At 43.4% G+C, this 18,133-nt stretch overlaps 1 protein-coding gene across 1 annotated transcript in view; it reads right to left on the bottom strand.

Annotated features, from left to right (window-relative positions):
* Positions 1 to 495: 495 nt before the first annotated feature.
* COBL (cordon-bleu WH2 repeat protein) overlaps positions 496 to 18,133 on the bottom strand; it is a 279,447-nt gene continuing 261,809 nt past the window's right edge. Inside the window, exon 15 of the mRNA XM_035026491.1 lies at positions 496 to 3,061. Coding sequence (XP_034882382.1) covers positions 3,044 to 3,061 — 18 coding nt within the window. The 3' untranslated portion in view covers positions 496 to 3,043. The remainder of the gene's footprint in view (positions 3,062 to 18,133) is intronic.

Here is an 18,133-nt window from a genome sequence, read left to right on the forward strand (position 1 = left end):
AGGTGGGGCAGCTCTGATGTGTCTTTGTGGCTGGAGGCCCACGGAGAGCCATGCTGGAAGACGTGGGTGGGTGGACACCTACCTGTGGGGAGCCTGGAAGGATCTATATGGGCTCCCTTTGGGGTACAGTGTGTGATACAGAGGCAGAGAGGAAAAGTGAAAAACCCTGATGGAATAGAGCAAAGTTGGGGCTCTAATCCAGCTTCTGGTGACACTCGTTTTGTCCTTGAGCATTTACTCAACACCTCGTCGGGACCAGACAAGAGGAGACCATGGAATCTATCATCTAAATGAAGACATTAGGATGCGAGGGGGACGCTACCAGTGTTGATGCTGGGCTAACAGCTTTAAATCGGGTGTTCTCCTGGGGCATGCAGGCAACGTGCTCTGGAGCTGGGAAGCCTTTTCAGACCTGCTGCCCGCTCTACTTGCTGTGGTCACAAAGGCAGGGGTGAGGCAGAGGTGAGGAGCACCGTGGGGGAAGGGCAGAGGTAACTGGCAGAAAAGCTTGCAGGGTATCAGGGAGGAGGGCTTGACCATAGCAGACACGTCAGGAGCAGGGTCTTGAGGGCAGGGTTGGGTTGCCTGCTGACAGGTGGCAGGTGGGGGGTACATTTCTTGCAGGGGGATCACAGGAGGAATGAGCATGTGCCATGCGCTCTCATCCTGCAACCTGGTGCTGGTTCCATAGTGATGTGGGAAACAGGTGTAGGGAGGGGACGTAGGCCACAGGGAGCCTTCTAGGCTGAGGAGTTTAGATTTAGTGCTGGAGGAATAGGGGAGCCTAGAATGAGAGGCATGTAATCGAGTTGCTCCATTAGCTGCTCCATCTTCTTGGACCTGTTTCCTCATCTGGAAAATGGCATCTCGCCAGCACTCAGGTTTAGTGAGAACAACCAAGAACAGTTGTGAAAACACTGTGGAAAGACTATAGCGTGATCCAGAAGGCTATCTTGGTCCCTGTTCCACAGCTCAAAACCCAAGGCTTGAGTGCAGCTGGAAATGCAGGACATAACACAATTTCAACAAAGAGTCAATTTAGTATAAAATTGATCCCTTCCCTCAGGAGAAAAAGGAACCAGCGATGGGGTGCCCTCGACTGGACAACCTTTCTCATCCTCAAGGCCCACTTCTGGGCCCAATGCCTCTGCTCCTCTCTTGCTCTGGCTGGGGAGCAAGGTGGCTCTGGGAAATGCAGCACTGAGTTGTGTGCAAAGACCAGGGGGTCAGAGGCTGGAAAACCCCATATTTTTGCATGACCACCCATGTTTCACACTGTCCCCCTGGTTCCTCCAACACGCTGGGCAAATTCTGCCACAGGGCCTTTGCACTTGCTCTTTCCCTAGCCAGTTATGCATCCACCCATGGTCTGCTCTCTCATTTCCTTCAGGGTTTTACTCAAACATCACTGTATCACTGAGGACTCTCTTCATCACCCTATTTCACTCTACATCCCTTTTCTTGATTTTCTCCTACACACTATCAGCTTCTAAATATACTCAATATTTTGCTTACCTATGTTGCTCATGGTCTGTCTCCTCCCCTGTAAAGTAAACTCCACGAGGACAGGCATTCTTGTCTGTTTTGCTTTCTGCTGCCCAGAGGAGTGTAGCAGGCAGTCATGAATATTTACTCATCGAATGACCAAATCTCTCCTTTCTACTCTGGAATAAGGGCATCCAAACAGACTGTGGCATAAAGTCATGAAATTCACACAATGGCTACAGTTTCATTTTCTTTTATTTGTGGCACTAAAAGACACATAGAGACATGTGGTTTAAGAGAGATAGGCTGATGCTCTTGCCAGTCTGGGAAGGTGAGCATCTAGCATCAGACAATGCAGAGTAAAGTTTCCATTCTATGTGACGCCTTGATCTGAAACACTTGTGAAATGTTAAAATGATCTCACTATATTTGTTGTTCCATTAAGATAGAGATTTTATTTCATGAACTCCTCTTGATTTCTATTCATCTCTTAAAGATCTCTTTTCAATGTAACAAAAGGCTTTACAGAGAGAAGTGAAAAACTAGCACTGTGTCTAAACATTATAAATACCAGTGGCAGAATACCGGGTGCTAAGAAAAGCCTTCCATATGATACAGGGGTGCCACTGATCCATAGGGTAAACACGCCCAGACTGAACCCAAACCATGAAATACCAGCACAGTTTTGATCTGATCATGGCGACACACAAGACATCCACCCAGTGTCCCTGCTCTTGGCCCCGTGCAGGATTTCGGAAGGTTCTCAGGGCAGTCACCGGGCTCCATACACAGCCCTCCCGGGACGGAGTGGGAAGGGCTCATTTTACTTCCCAGCCCACTGGGGATGCCTGCAAAGTGGGGCACTCACCGTCCACACCAATGACTTTCTGATCTCTGTCACTGTCACCCTCGGAGAATCAGAAACGCCTGTCCAGACATCAGGTGTGATCATATTGTGGGTGATAACCATTGATTTTCTAAAAGCTTAGTTGGTCAGATCATGGTCTGTGACGCTCTGTGAGGTTGTAACCCCACATTTTTGTAGGATAAAAATCCAATGGTTTCATTATGCAACAGTCATCTTCTGCTCCTTTCTTACTACCAAAACATCACAGAGTGTATTACATTCAGATTGTTTCAATTGGTTTATACATATTTCCTTAGAATTCAAAAGATTTCGAATAGCTAAATGGTCTTAACCATCTCTATGTGGTAAAATCTCAAAGGTCCAGAATCAGTCTAAGGTCACCATAATTCAGTGTAGTGTTGGACTCCAGCACTCATATCCCCATTAACCTGCCAACAAGAATAGTTTATTGGCAACTTTAAATATTCAGAGGCAAACATGTTTCCTTGGCACACAACAAGCTGCACGGCTGAGCAGCATCTCGCCCTCCCTTGGAAACATTTTGCAGGACTGAAAATCAATTGTGTGAGTTTGGCCTGTAGACAAGAAAGTGCACCAAATCCCGATGCCCCCTGCCACGCGGCGTCCTCCAGTGGTGACTGTGGATGGCTCACAGGTGGGTTTCTGCCACAATCTGATCTTCTCAATGATTTACACGAGCAAGGGCACCTGCAGTAGAGAGAGAACCACAGTTACTTGGGGGATCTGGATGAGCCAATGGGGTTGGCCCAGGGCGCACAGATCCGGGTGCTAAGGAGCTCAGTGCAAGAACATCCTTGCCATTACTCTTCCCGCACGGGTTTCTACATCGATACCTATTCTACTCACTGCCCCAAGGAGAACATTTCTGGAACACAAACATGCTTAAACACTTCCAGTGACTTGCTCCTGCCAGTTCTTTTTCAGGAAAGAAAGTATGAACCCACTGGAGGGCTATGGTACCTCTGCCAGAGCCGTCAGCTGCCCCTAGGCCCCAGGGCTCCCTGAGCCCTTCCTAGCTTCTGGGATCTGCTGGGGTCTTTCCCTCCTCTGGACACGTTTTGCATGTGGGGTTTCTCTGTTGGGGATGCGCCTTTCCAGCTGGAAAGCTTTGAGTCCTTCGGGAACAGGTGTTCATACTATCTCCAAAGAGAGGCTCTCCTGACCCCAGTCCTTGTCAGGGCTGATGCAATCACCCCTCGTTTTGTCAGCTACCCCAGTCTGCTCCTGTGTCCCAGACTCCCTGCTCCCTCACTTTTGCAGAGAGGCTCCCTGAGGATGAACCGTGGGACTCTCACTCCCTCCTCTGGGCACAGAACTTACTGAGTACTCAGTATTTATGGCATGAATGAGTGAATGCACAAGCTCAAACTTTCACTCTTAGCTTCGCCCTGCATCCTCCTGTCCAACTGTAGAAAGCCTGATTTGTACAGTTTCGAAGGAGATATTTCAATGGCTTTAAAGGCTAAGATTAGGGGCACCTGGGTGGCTCAGTCGGTTGAGCGTCTGACGCTTGATTTTGGCTCACGTTATGATCTCAGGGTTGTGAGATTGAGCCCCGTGTCAGGTTCTGCGCTCAGCGTGGAGTCTGCTTAAGATTCTCCCTTTCCCTCTACCCCTCCCCCGACTCGAGGGCATGCTCTCTCTCAAATAAATAAATCTTTAAAAAAAAATAAAGGCTAAGGTTAAACACTTTCCAGTTTGAGGGAACTACAAATAAAACTGCTATGAATATTGCATGTGAATACAAGTCTTTGTATTTACGTATGTTTCATTTCTCTTGGGTAAATACCTAGGAGCAGGATGGCTGGACCACATGGTAGGTGCAGCTGTAACTCTTGAAGAAAGTGCCAAACTACATTTCAAAGTAGTTGCACCATTTTACATTCCTACTAATAGGTCTTGAGAGTTCCAGTTGCTCTACATCTTGTCGATATCCTGTACTGTCATTTTCTACTAAAATTGTAGCCATATTAGTAGGTATGTAGTGGGAATCTTGTGGTTTTAACTTGTGTTTCAATAATGATCAATATGTGGAGCTTCTTTTCATATGCTTATTTGCATCTGTATATCTTCTTTAAGTGTTTATTCAAATATCTTGCCCATTTATTGACTTGTTTGCTTTCTTACATTTTCTTTATGAATTCTAAATATATGTCCTTTATCAAATAAATGCCTTGCCAATATGTAGTCATAGTATGAGGCTTGTATTTTCATTCTCTTAATGGTATGCTCTTGTGAAGGGCAGAAGGTTTTAACTTTGATGAAATCCAATTTATGTTTGCCCTTTTTATGGATTGTGCTTTTGGTTTCAAATCCAAGACATTTTTGCCTAAGCCAAGGTCACAAAGATTTTCTCCTATGTTTTCATCTAGAAATGTTATAGTTTTCAGTTTCAGATTTAGATATATAATTAATTTTGAGTTACATTACCTTATGCGATGTATGGATCAAAGTTAATTATCATGCATAGGAATATCCAATGGTTGCAATGCCATTTTTTTTTTCAAGATTTTATTTATTTATTTGCGAGAGAGAGAATGAGAGACAGAGAGCATGAGAGGGAGGAGGGTCAGAGGGAGAAGCACACTCCCCGCCGAGCAGGGAGCCCGATGCGGGACTCGATCCCGGGACTCCAGGATCATGACCTGAGCCGAAGGCAGTCGCTTAACCAACTGAGCCACCCAGGCGCCCTGCAATGCCATTTTTGAAAAACAAAAACAAAAACAAAAACAAAAACAAACTGTCCTTTCTCCACTGAATTGCCTCTATACCTTTGTCAAAAATCAGTGCTCTAAATACATGGGTCTATTTGTGGGTTCTCTATTCTCTTCCATTGACCTATTTGATGTCAGTTACCAGACTGTCTCAATTACTCTGGCATTATTATAAGTATTGAATTGAAGAAGTAGTAGTCCACCGACTTGAATCTTTTTCTAGGTCTTTGCATTATTATCGCAATTTTAGACACAGCCTGTCAATTTCTACAAAAAGCCTACTGGGATATTGACTGGGGTTACACTGAATTTACAGTTCAATCTGGGGAGCATAGCCATACTGAGTTTTCAAAATAGGAGCTATCCACCTATTTATTTAGGTTTCTTGAAATTCTCTCAGCAATGCTTTGTGGTGTGTACATCTTTGGTCAAATTCATCCCTAAGTATTAATATTTGTGATGTTCTTGAAAATTATTATTTTAAAAAATCCAATTTCTGATTGTTCACTACTAATACTTAGAAATACAGCTGTATTTGTAATGCTGCTGTATCCTATAACATTGTCAGACTTACTTAAAAAACTTAGAATCTATCTATAGTTCCCATTGGGTTTTCTAACCTAGACTATCACATGGTTTGTAAAAAGAGCTTTATTCTTTTCTTCGCAATAGAGATGCATTCCTTCCCCTCTTCCTTCCTTCCTACCTTCCTTCCTTCCCTCCCTCCCTTGCCTACTTACAATGGTTAGCACCTCCAGTACAATGCTGAATAGAATGCAGACATTCTTGCTTTGTTTCTGATTCTAGGGGAAAGTATTTGCTCTTCCATCATTATCTAAGATGTTGGCTGTGGGTTTTCCATTGATGCCTTTTATCAGTTTTTTCTTTTCCTACTTTACAGAAGTTTTTATCAGAAATGGATATTGAATTGCCAAATTCTTTTAATGTATCTATTGAGATTATCAGGGTTTTTCTCTTTTTTAGTTTGTTAATATGAGGACTTTTTTCTCAAATATCAAACCAACCTTGCATTGTTGAGCTAAACCCCACTTGAACATGATGTTACTCTTTTTACATATAGTTGGATTTGATTTGCTAAATTTCAATTTAGGTGTTTTGTTTTTTTGTTTTTTTTTTTCATCTATATTCGTGAGGACTATTGCTCTATAATTTTCTTTCCTTCTGGTATCTTTATCTGGTTTTGGTATCAAGGTAATATTATCTTTGTAGAACGAGTTGGGGAGTCATCGCTCCGCCTCAGGAAATTCTGAACAAAATTTCTAGAAAATTTGGATGTGCTGCTTGGTGAATGTTGTATGTTTGATAGAACTCACCAGTGAAGTCACCGGGAATGAGTGGCAGTGCTTTGTTTTTTTGGGTGTGTACGGGTGGGGGAAGATTTCTCACTTGTAATTAAATTTCTTTAATAGATACAGGGCTACTTGGGTTATCTATTTCCTTTTGAGTGAGCTTTGATAGTTTGGGTCTTTCAAAGATTTCATCTATTGCATAAAGTTGTTCATAATGTTGCCTTATTATCCTTTTACTATCTGTAGAATCTGTAGTGATATTACGTCCCTCTTTCTGGATCCTGATAAATTGTCTTCTTTCTTTTTCCTGATAAGTCTGGCTAGAGGTTGATCACCTTTATTGGTCTTATGAAAGAGTAAGCGTTGGTTTAATTGATTTTGCTTTATTCTTTTTTCTTTTTTATTTCACTGATTTCTGCTCTGACCTTTATGATTTATTTTCTTCTGCTCACTCCAGGTTTAATTTTTACTCTTCTTTTTCTAGTTTCTTAAAGTGGAAGTGAGGACATTCATCTGTGGTCTTTCTTCTTCTTTTTTTTTAAGATTTTATTTATTTATTTGACAGAGAGAGGTATAGTGAAAGGGGGAACACAAGCAGGGGGAGCGGGAGAGGGAGAAGCAGGCTTCCCGCTGAGCAGGGAGCCCGATGCGGGGCTCCATCCCAGAACCCTGGGATCATGACCTGAGCTGAAGGCAGATGCTCAACGACTGAGCCACCCAGGCGCCCTATGTAGTCTTTCTTCTTTATGGAGATGTGGTGCTACATGGTTCTCCCCCAAGTACTGATTTTATAGCAGCAAACACACTGTATATTGTGTTTAAATTTACATTTGGTCCAAAATAGTTTGCAATTCCCCTTTTGAGCTTTTTTTCTTTGACCCATGGGTGATTAAGAGTTGTATTATTTAGTTTTCAAGTATTTGGGATTTTCCAGAGATCATTTTGTTATTAATTTCTAATTTAATCCTGTTGTGGTCACAGAACATACACTGTAATATTTGGATTCTTTAAATATAATTATATTAACTGTTTCCATATCCTCATCTGCCAACTTTAACATCTGTGTCTATTTTAGAGAGGTTTTCGATTCATTTTCAGCATATAGTGTTTCATATCCTTCTGCCTCTTTGTGGCAATGGTAATATTTGATTGGATGCTGGATACTGTCAATTTTGCCTCATTGGGTGATGGATATTTTTGCATTCCTACAAATATTCTTGAGCTTTGTTCTGGGAGGCAGTTATGTGGAAACACTTTGATGGTTTCGGGCGTTGATGTGAAGATGTGCTGTGCAGTGTGAGAGCCACACAGAGTCTCCCAGTCTGGCTGTGTGAGCTCCAGGTGCTGTTCCTTCTTACACTACCATGTGGCTCTGTCCCAGCCTCACATGCATGTGCCCACCAGCACTGCACTGACTATTCCAGAGGAGGACCCTCTGCAGGCCTCCAGAATTCTCTCTCCATGCTGTAATCTGCTGTTCAGGATTCTGTGCTGCACACCTTAGCCTCCTCAGTGACCCCAGACTTTCAGCTCTGCTCCCCAACTCAGGGAGTCTGCTGGCCACTGATTTCCTCTGCTTGTATGATGGCCGGGAAGTTTCCTATCTTTCAGGGGTCCTGTTCCTTGTTGCCTGCTGTCTAGTGACTTCAAAAAAAACATTGTTTCTTACATTTTGTCTGAGGTGGGATGGTTATCTCAGGTGGGATGGCAATTCCAGTCCCTGAAACTTCATCTTGGCCATTAGCAGGCATTCCCAGAGATTCAAACAGGTGAGAGGTGAACATATTTGAAAAGCTTTGTTTTACTCCTTTTCCTATTGCTCTGCCAGAGGTATAGACTGGTCCATGTCCTCTGCTCTGGGCTAGCCCCGTGTCTTCTATTTTGTCCCCTCTCCAGGCTTGTCCCAATCTTTCCCTTCTCTAACCAGCCCACATGCAGCCATGCCAGTGATACTCCTCCTTTGGGCTAGAAAAAGCAAGCTGCCATAAATCACTCCCAAATATGTGCACATATGCATATATAAACACACATCTCCTGAGAACCGGGAATTTAAAGTAACTATTTCAGTTTTATTCTTCCCCAATACTCGTCCAAAACCAAACTAAGGGGATGGAGCAAGATGGCGGAGGAGTAGGAGACCTGGACTTCGTCTGGTCCCAGGAATTCAGCTGGATAGGGATCAAACCATTCTGAACACCTACAAACTCAACAGGAGATTGAAGAAAAGAATAGCAACAACTCTCATCAGAAAAGCGACCACTTTCTGGAAGGTAGGACGTGCGGAGAAGTGAATCCGAGGCGATATTCGGGAGGATAGACGGTGGGTGAGGGGCCTCCATCGGCTGCTTCTGGCAAGTGATATAGCCGGGGAGCACAAATTTGGAACTTTTAGAAGTCTGCTCCGCCGAGGGACGTCACTCTGGTGGCTAAGAGGGGGGTGGAACCCTCCAGGACAGTGTGGTCCCAGGACGCTCGGGGTCACAGAAAGACCGGGGGTGCCTGAGTGTGGCAGAGCTCCCAGGTAACGGAGCAGGGAAGCCGGCTGCAGAGGCGGAGCCCAGGCGCGGGCTCTCAGCTCGGGGTGGCCATTGACCATGATCCGCGGCCCAGTCGGGCCCCTGCTCCTCCAGCAGGGACCCAACAAGCGGCAGATCCGGGGAGACTCCTCTTCCTTCTCTGGGAGGAGCCGCACGGAGCGCACCGCAGGGATCTGCTGGGTTTGGAGACTGCACGTGGGGTCGGGTGCCAGAGACAGAGGCGCACGGTCACAGGCCGGGTGAGCACGGAGTGCGGCCGGAGACCGGGGAGCCGGGAGTGACTGACGGCTTTTCTCGGGGGCGCACTGAGGAGCGGGGCCCCGAGTTCTTGGCTCCTCCGGGGCGGAGATTGGGAGGCCGCCATTTTCACTCTCCGCCTCCAAAGCTGTACGGAAAGCTCGCAGGGAACAAAAGCTCCGGAGAGCAAACCCGAGCAGATTACTTAGCCGGGAGGGGGCAAGGGCGGGGCAATTCCGCCTCCGGCAAAGACATTTGGAAACCACGGCAACAGGCCCCTCCCCAGAAGATCAGCGAGAACAGCCAGCCAAGACCAAGTTTACCGATCAATGAGAACGGCAGAACTCCAGCGCTAGGGGAATACTGCACATAGAATTCATGGCTTTTTTACCATGATTCTTTAGTCTTTCAAAGTTAATTTTTTTTAACTGTCTTTTTTTCTTTTTTGAATTTTTCTTTTTCCCTTTTTCAACCAACATCTTATCAATCCATTTAAAAAAAAAACATTTTTATTTTTCATTTTTAGAGTCATATTCTGTCCCTTCATAGTAGTTACCCGTATTTTTGGCTTATATATATGTTGTTTTCTCTTTAAAATTTTGAGATAGTTTCTTCTAACAGATTAAAATATACCCTAAATCTCTAGTATATGGTGTTTTCTATTCCCCTGCCTGATCACATCCTCTCCCCCCTTTTTTTTTAAAAATCCTCTTCTTTCTTTTTTCAAACAACTTCTTATCAATTCCTTTTATAAAATTTTTTATAATTTCCATCTTTACAGTCATATTCCATCCCTTCATCATATCAACCCTTATTTTTGTACATATATAAGTTTTTCTTTCTTTAAAATTTTGGGAGGTACTTTCTTCTAAAAGACAAAAATACACCCCAAATCTAGTGTGTGGCACTGATCTATATACCAGCCTGATCATATTTGATCACATTCTGTTTTTTGTTGTTGTTGTTGTTGTTTTGTTTGTTTTTGTTTTTATCTTTATCTTCTTCTTTTTCTTTTTTTTCTTTCTCTTTTTTCTCTTTCCCTTTCTTTTCCCACTGCTTCAGGTCTTTTCTGATTTGTTTAGAGTATACTTTCTGGGGATGTTGTTACTCTGCTAGCATTTTGTTCTCTCATTAATCTATTCTCCTCTGCACAAAATGACAAGACGGAAAAAATCACCTCAACAAAAAGAACAAGAGGTAGTACCGACTGCCAGGGACCTACTCAATACAGACATTAGTACGATGTCAGATCTAGAGTTCAGAATCATCACTTTAAAGATACTAGCTGGGCTTGAAAAAAATATGGAAGTTATTAGAGAAACCCTTTCTGGAGAAGTAAAAGAACTAAAATCCAACCAAGTAGAAATCAAAAGGCCATTAATGAGGTGCAATCAAAAATGGGGGCGCTAAGTGCTAGATTAAATGAGGCAGAAGAGAGAATCAGTAATATAGAAGATGAAATGATGGAAAATAAAGAAGCTGAGAAAAAGAGAGATAAACAACTACTGGATCACGAGGGCAGAATTTGAGAGATAAGCGATACCATAAGACGAAACAACATTAGAATAATTGGGATCCCAGAAGAAGAAGAAAGAGAGAGGGGGGCAGAAGGTATAATGGGGCAAATTAAAACAGAGAACTTCCCTAATTTGGGGAAGGAAACAGGCATGAAAATCCAGGAAGCACAGAGAACCCCTCTCAAAATCAATAAACATAGGTCAACACCCCGACATCTAATAGTAAAACTTATGAGTCTCAGAGACAAAGAAAATCCTGAAAGCAGCTCGGGAGAAGAGATATGTAACCTACAAGGGTAGAAACATTAGATTGGCAACAGACCTATCCACAGAGACCTGGCAGGCCAGAAAGGACTGGCAGGATATATTCAGAGCACTACATGAGAAAAATAGGCAGCCAAGAATACTCTATCCAGCTAGGCTGTCATTGAAAATTGAAGGAGAGATAAAAAGCTTCCAGGACAAACAAAAACTAAAGGAATTTGCAAACACGAAACCAGCCCTACAGGAAATCTTGAAAGGGGTCCTCTAAGCAAAGAGAGAGCCTAAAAGCAACATAGACCAGAAAGGAACACAGACAATATACAGTAACAGTCACCTTACAGGCAATACAATGGCACTAAATTCCTATCTTTCAATAGTTACCCTGAATGTAAATGGGCTAAATGCCCCAATCAAAAGACACAGGCTATCAGACTGGATTAAAAAACAAGACTCATCGATATGCTGTCTGCAAGAGACTCATTTATACCCAAAGACACCCCCAGATTGAAAGTGAGGGGGTGGAAAACCATTTACCATGCTAATGGACACCAAAAGAAAGCTGGGGTGGCAATCTTTATATCAGACAAATTAGATTTTAAACCAAAGACTGTAATAAGAGATGAGGAAGGACATTATATCCTACTTAAAGGGTCTATCCAACAAGAAGATCTAACAATTGTAAATATCTATGCCCCTAACATGGGAGCAGCCAATTATATAAGGCAATTAATAACAAAAGCAAAGAAACACATCAACAACAATACAATAATAGTGGGGGACTTTAACACTCCCCTCACTGAAATGGAAAGATCGTCTAAGCAAAAGATCAACAAGGAAATAGAGACTTTAAATGACACACTGGACCAAATGGACTTCACAGACATATTCAGAACATTCCACCCCAAAGCAACGGAATACACATTCTTCTCTAGTGCCCATGGAACATTCTCCAGAATAGATCACATCCTAGGTCATAAATCAGGTCTCAACCGGTACCAAAAGATTGTGATCATTCCCTGCCTATTTTCAGACCACAATGCTTTGAAACTAGAACTCAATCACAAGAGGAAAGTTGGAAAGAACTCAAATACATGGAGGCTAAAGAGCATCCTACTGAAGAATGAATGGGTCAACCAGGAAATTAAAGAAGAATTAAAAAAATACATGGAAACCAATGAAAATGAAAACACAACTATTCAAAATCTTTGGGATACAGCAAAGGCAGTCCTAAGAGGAAAGTATATAGCAATACAAGCCTTTCTCAAGAAACAAGAAAGGTCTCAAGTACACAAGCTAACCCTCCACCTAAAGGAGCTGGAGAAAGAACAGCAAATAAAGCCTAAACCCAGCAGGAGAAGAGAAATAATAAAGATCAGAGCAGAAATCAATGAAATAGAAACTAAAAGAACAGTAGAACAGATCAACGAAACTAGGAGCTGGTTCTTTGAAAGAATTAACAAGATTGATAAACCCCTGGCCAGACTTATCAAAAAGAGAAGAGAAAGGACCCAAATCAACAAAATCATGAATGAAAGAGGAGAGATCACAACCAACACCAAAGAAATACAAACAATTATAAGAACATATTATGAGCAACTCTATGCCAGCAAATTAGATAATCTGGAAGAAATGGAGGCATTCCTAGAGATGTATCAACTACCAAAACTGAACCAGGATGAAATAGAAAACCTGAACAGACCTATAACCACTAAGGAAATTGAAGCAGTCATCAAAAATCTCCCAACAAACAAAAGCCCAGGGCCAGATAGCTTCCCAGGGGAATTCTACCAAACATTTCAAGAAGAATTAATACCTATTCTTCTGAAACTGTTCCAAAAAATAGAAATGGAAGGAAAACTTCCAAACTCATTTTATGAGGCAGCATTACCTTGATCCCAAAACCAGACAAAGACCCCATCAAAAAGGAGAATTACAGACCAATATCCCTGATGAACATGGATGCAAAAATTCTCACCAAAATACTAGCCAATAGGATCCAACAGTACATTAAAAGGATTATTCACCACGACCAAGTGGGATTTATCCCTGGGCTGCAACGTTGGTTCAACATCCGCAAATTAATCAATGTGATACAATACATTAACAAAAGAAAGAACAAGAATCATATGATCCTCTCAATAGATGCAGAAAAAGCTTTTGACAAAGTACAGCATCCTTTCTTGATCAAAACTCTTCAGAGTATAGGGATCGAGGGTACATACCTCAATATCATAAAAGCCATCTATGAAAAACCTACAGCGAATATCATTCTCAATGGGGAAAAACTGAGAGCTTTCCCCCTAAGGTCAGGAACGCGGCAGGGTTGTCCACTATCGCCACTGCTATTCAACATAGTATTGGAAGTCCTAGCCACAGCAATCAGACAACAAAAAGAAATCAAAGGCATCCAAATTGGCAAAGAAGTCAAACTCTCACTCTTTGCAGATGATATGATACTTTATGTGGAAAACCCAAAAGACTCCACCCCAAAACTGCTAGAACTCATACAGGAATTCAGTCAAGTGGCAGGATATAAAATCAATGCACAGAAGTCAGTGGCATTCCTATACACCAACAACAAGACAGAAGAAAGAGAAAGTAAGGAGTCGATCCCATTTACAATTGCACCCAAAACCATAAGATACCTAGGCATAAATCTAACCAAAGAGGCAAAGGATCTGTACTCAGAAAACTATAAAATACTCATGAAAGAAATTGAGGAAGGCACAAAGAAATGGAAAAACGTTCCATGCTCATGGATTGGAAGAACAAATATTGTGAAGATGTCAATGCTACCTAGAGCAATCTACACATTCAATGCAATCCCCATCAAAATACCATCCACTTTTTTCAAAGAAATGGAACAAATAATCCTAAAATTTGTATGGAACCAGAAAAGACCCCGCATAGCCAGAGCAATGTTGAAAAAGAAAAGCAAAGCCGGCGGCATCACAATTCCGGACTTCCAGCTCTATTACAAAGCTGTCATCATCAAGACAGCATGGTACTGGCACAAAAACAGACACATGGGTCAATGGAACAGAATAGAGAGCCCAGAAATGGACCCTCAACTCTATGGTCAACTAATCTTCGACAAAGCAGGAAAGAATGTGCAATGGAACAAAGACAGTGTCTTCAACAAATGGTGTTGGGAAAATTGGACAGCCACATGCAGAAGAATGAAACTGGACCACTTCCTTACACCACACACAAAAATAGACTCCAAATGGTTGAAAGACCTCAATGTGAGACAGGAGTCCATCAAAATCCTAAAGGAGAATACAGGCAGCAACCTCTTCGACCTCTGCTGTGGCAACTTCTTCCTAGAAACATCACCAAATGCAAGGGAAGCAAGGACAAAAATGGACTATTGGGATTTCATCAAGATAAAAAGCTTTTGCACAGCAAAAGAAACAGTCAACAAAACCAAAAGACAACCGACAGAATGGGAGAAGATATTTGCAAATGACATATCAGATAAAGGTCTAGTATCCAAAATCTATAAAGAACTCATCAAACTCAACACCCAAAGAACAAAGAATCCAATCAAGAAATGGGCAGAAGACATGAACAGGCATTTTTCCAAAGAAGACATCCAAATGGCCAACAGACACATGAAAAAGTGCTCAACATCCCTCCACATCAGGGAAATCCAAATCAAAACCTCAATGAGATACCACCTCACACCAGTGAGAATGGCTTAAATTAACAAGTCAGGAAATGACAGATGTTGGCAGGAATGCGGAGAAAGGGGAACCCTCCTAAGCTGTTGGTGGGAATGCAAGCTGGTACAGCCACTCTGGAAAACAGTGTGGAGGTTCCTCAAAAAGTTGGAAATAGAGCTACCATATGATCCAGCAATTGTACTACTGGGTATTTACCCCAAAGATACAAATGTAGGGATCCGAAGCGGTACGTGCTGCCTGATGTTTATAGCAGCAATGTCCACAATAGCCAAACTGTGGAAATAGCCAAGATGTCCATCGACAGATGAATGGATAAAGAAGAAGTGGTGTATATTTACAATGGAATATTATGCAGCCATCAAAAGGAATGAGATCTTGCCATTTGCAACGACGTGGATAGAACTGGAGGGTGTTATGCTGAGCGAAATAAGTCAGAGAAAGACATGTATCACTGATATGAGGATTTCTTAATCTCAGGAAACAATCTGAGGATTGCTGGAGTGGGGGGTGGGGTGGGAGGGATTGGGTGGCTGGGTGATAGACACTGGGGAGGGTATGTGCTCTGGTAAGCGCTGTGAACTGTGCAAGACTGTTGAATCTCAGATCTGTACCTCTGAAACAAATAATGCAATATATGTTAAGAAAAAAAAAAAAGAAGAAGAAGGTAGCAGGCGGGGAAGAATGAAGCGGGGGAAATCGGAGGGGTAGACGAACCATGAGAGACGATGGACTCTGAAAAACAAACTGAGGGTTCTAGAGGGGAGGGGGGTGGGAGGATGGGTTAGCCTGGTGGTGGGTATTGAGGAGGGCACGTTCTGCATGGAGCATTGGGTGTTACGCACAAACAATGAATCATGGAACACTACATCAAAAATTAATGATGTATGGTGATTAACATAACAATAAAATATAAAAAAAAACAAACTCAAACTCAGTGGGGGTGAAGACAGTAGAAATGGGTTTTGTACTCATCAGATAGTGCCCTTAAGGTGTGTGCATTTCACTGTACAAACATTTTATCTCAAAAACAATCATAAAACGTATGAGCATCTCATAATATGCACACTAAATTATTTATGAGCGAGGTGTACTGGTGTTTTTAATTTACTTAGAATCCATAAAAAATAAAACCGTGTGGGTGGGTAGGGGGTAGATGGGTGGATAGATATGCTAAGTGAAGTCAGTCAGACAAAGATAAATACTGTATGATCTCACTTATATGTGTAATCTTAAAAAAAATCCAATGCATAGAAGAAGAGATCAGAGCTGTGGTTATGAGAATCAGGGGGTGGAGGGAGGGGAAACTGGATGAAGGTGGTCAAACAATACAAACTTCCAGTTATAAGATACAGAAATACCAGGCATGTAATGCACAGCATGATGCCTACAGCTCACACCGCTGTAAGTCATGGAGGGAAGCTTTTTAGAGAGCAAATCCTAAAAGTTCTCATTACAAGGGAAAAACACCTTTTTCTTTTTGTGTCTCCATGAGATGATGAATGTTAACTTACTGCTGTTATTATTTCATTGTCAAGTCATGCTGCTCTATGTCCCAAACTTATACAATGCCGTCTATTAATTATATATCAATAAAAGTAGAAAAACTAGAGGTGCCTGGGTGGCTCAGCTGGCTAAGCGTCTGACTCTTGGTTTTGGCTCAGGTCATGATCTCAGGGTGGTGAGATCGAGCCCCGTGTCGGGCTCTGTGCCCAGCAGGGAGTCTGCTTGAGATTCTCTCTCCCTCTCCTTTGTCCCTCCCCCTTGCTTGCATGCATTCTCCCTCTCTCTCTAAAAAACAATGGAAAAAATAATGACACCTAATAAAGATATCATTTGCCAAAACTTTAAAAAAATAGACACTAAGATCGTGTGCGGAGTTCAGAGTGCACGCTCTGGAGTCTGACTCTGCATGCGGTCTGGGCGAGTCTTGGGGTCTGACACGTGCTTCACTCACCCCCATCCCCACCATTGAGCTTTCCCGTGGACGAGTTAGGATGATAACCAAATGCAGGTTTTGGGGTGGGGCAGGAGATGGCTCGGCGTGCCTCTGTCACCTGAAGCCAGGCACACTGGGAGAAGCCACCTTTGGAGAGTGGTTCCATGCTACTAAGGTCAATTTCTCAGGGTGCAAAGGGTACGTGGGGCTGTGGGCTGGTGGGGCAGTTCTAGGGCAGGACGGTGAAGCCGGGAGGGAGGGGCTGGCCCTCCCCTGCTCTCCTGGCAGGCCAGAAACCTGAGTGTCAGAGAGCCGGAGCCCTGGGCTGGTGAGTGTTGAACTGACGGCTGGGTTGGAGACCTGGAAGGCATGCTCACCACCGCCAATATCAATACAACGGTTGAATCCAGATTTGAAACGTTTTCAGCAAATTAAAACACTATTTAGAAGGGCAAAGGAAAAACTCCTCAGTGTCGTATAAAAATGGAAATTGCACGAGGACAGCATTAAAACGATCTGGCTCAGATCACAATTCACAACAGGGAGCCTGGTGGTTCAGATAACCACAAACGTAGCATAAACCATATTGATGGCCACTAGCGTCGACCCAAATTTAAGCCACATCAGTAAGTGACTGCTATCTGGGCTGAGGCAAGGGATAGTTTTGCTTCCTGAAAGATCCTCTTTTGTTTTGGTTGGACAAGAAGAAAATCAACGAAAGGACAAAGCTTAGAGTTTGAGGCCAACCCAGAAAGCTGTAAAAATATCCAAGTTTCATTTTGTTTCCTCGCCTGCCAAGGAGAATGATGTCTCTATGGAAAGAGATGAAAGGGACAGTGGTGACAGGCAAATGGTGTCCAGGGGGAGGAAAGGAATCATCAGAGCTGCAGAACTTGCTGGTGAGCTCCCGTCTCCGAGGGGACAGATTAGCTCTGGGGAGTTGATGAGCTGTTGGCCAACTCTGCGGACTGGGAAAGGGACCAGTGAGGGGAGACTCGGGATGCACAGAACTCCTCTAAATTCCCAAAGGAAAAGACGGTGGTTTTTTCCCAGCTTGAAGTGGATTCTTGGCAAGATGTTCTAGTGATGATGGAGTAGACGAGTGATGGGCTCACGGATGAGGGACGCACTGGGTTCCTAGGTGGGAGCCGGCAAACATGGTAGGCAAAGGGTGCGTTTGTTTTCTCTGTCCCTCGTCTGAGTAACTGGTACTGAGTGCCCACTATGGTGCCAGGAACAGGGCACAGCACTGGGGTATAGTCAGGTAGGAGGGGCAAGCACCAAGCATGTGGCACTGATTATTCCAGAAGTTAGAGCTGTGATTTGATACTAAGGGAGCTGGCAGGAGCTGTGAGAGGGGAAGCCAGTCCAGCCCGTGAACTGAGGGGGGCTTTCCGAGGGCTCGTGCTTCACGCACGCACGTGTGGGATGAGTGGGGGTAGCTGGTAAAACAGGGGGCAGGGTTTGTGAGGGCCCTGAGGGTCACTGCTCTGGTGGCTTCTCAGGACAGGCTTCCCTGTGTGCCCCCTGCAGAAAGAAACGGTCACCTGGTAGATCC

This window comes from Mirounga leonina, unplaced genomic scaffold, assembly GCF_011800145.1.
Source record: "Mirounga leonina isolate KUSES-001 unplaced genomic scaffold, KU_Mleo_1.0 Mir_199, whole genome shotgun sequence".
In the NCBI taxonomy this organism is placed as follows: domain Eukaryota; kingdom Metazoa; phylum Chordata; class Mammalia; order Carnivora; family Phocidae; genus Mirounga; species Mirounga leonina.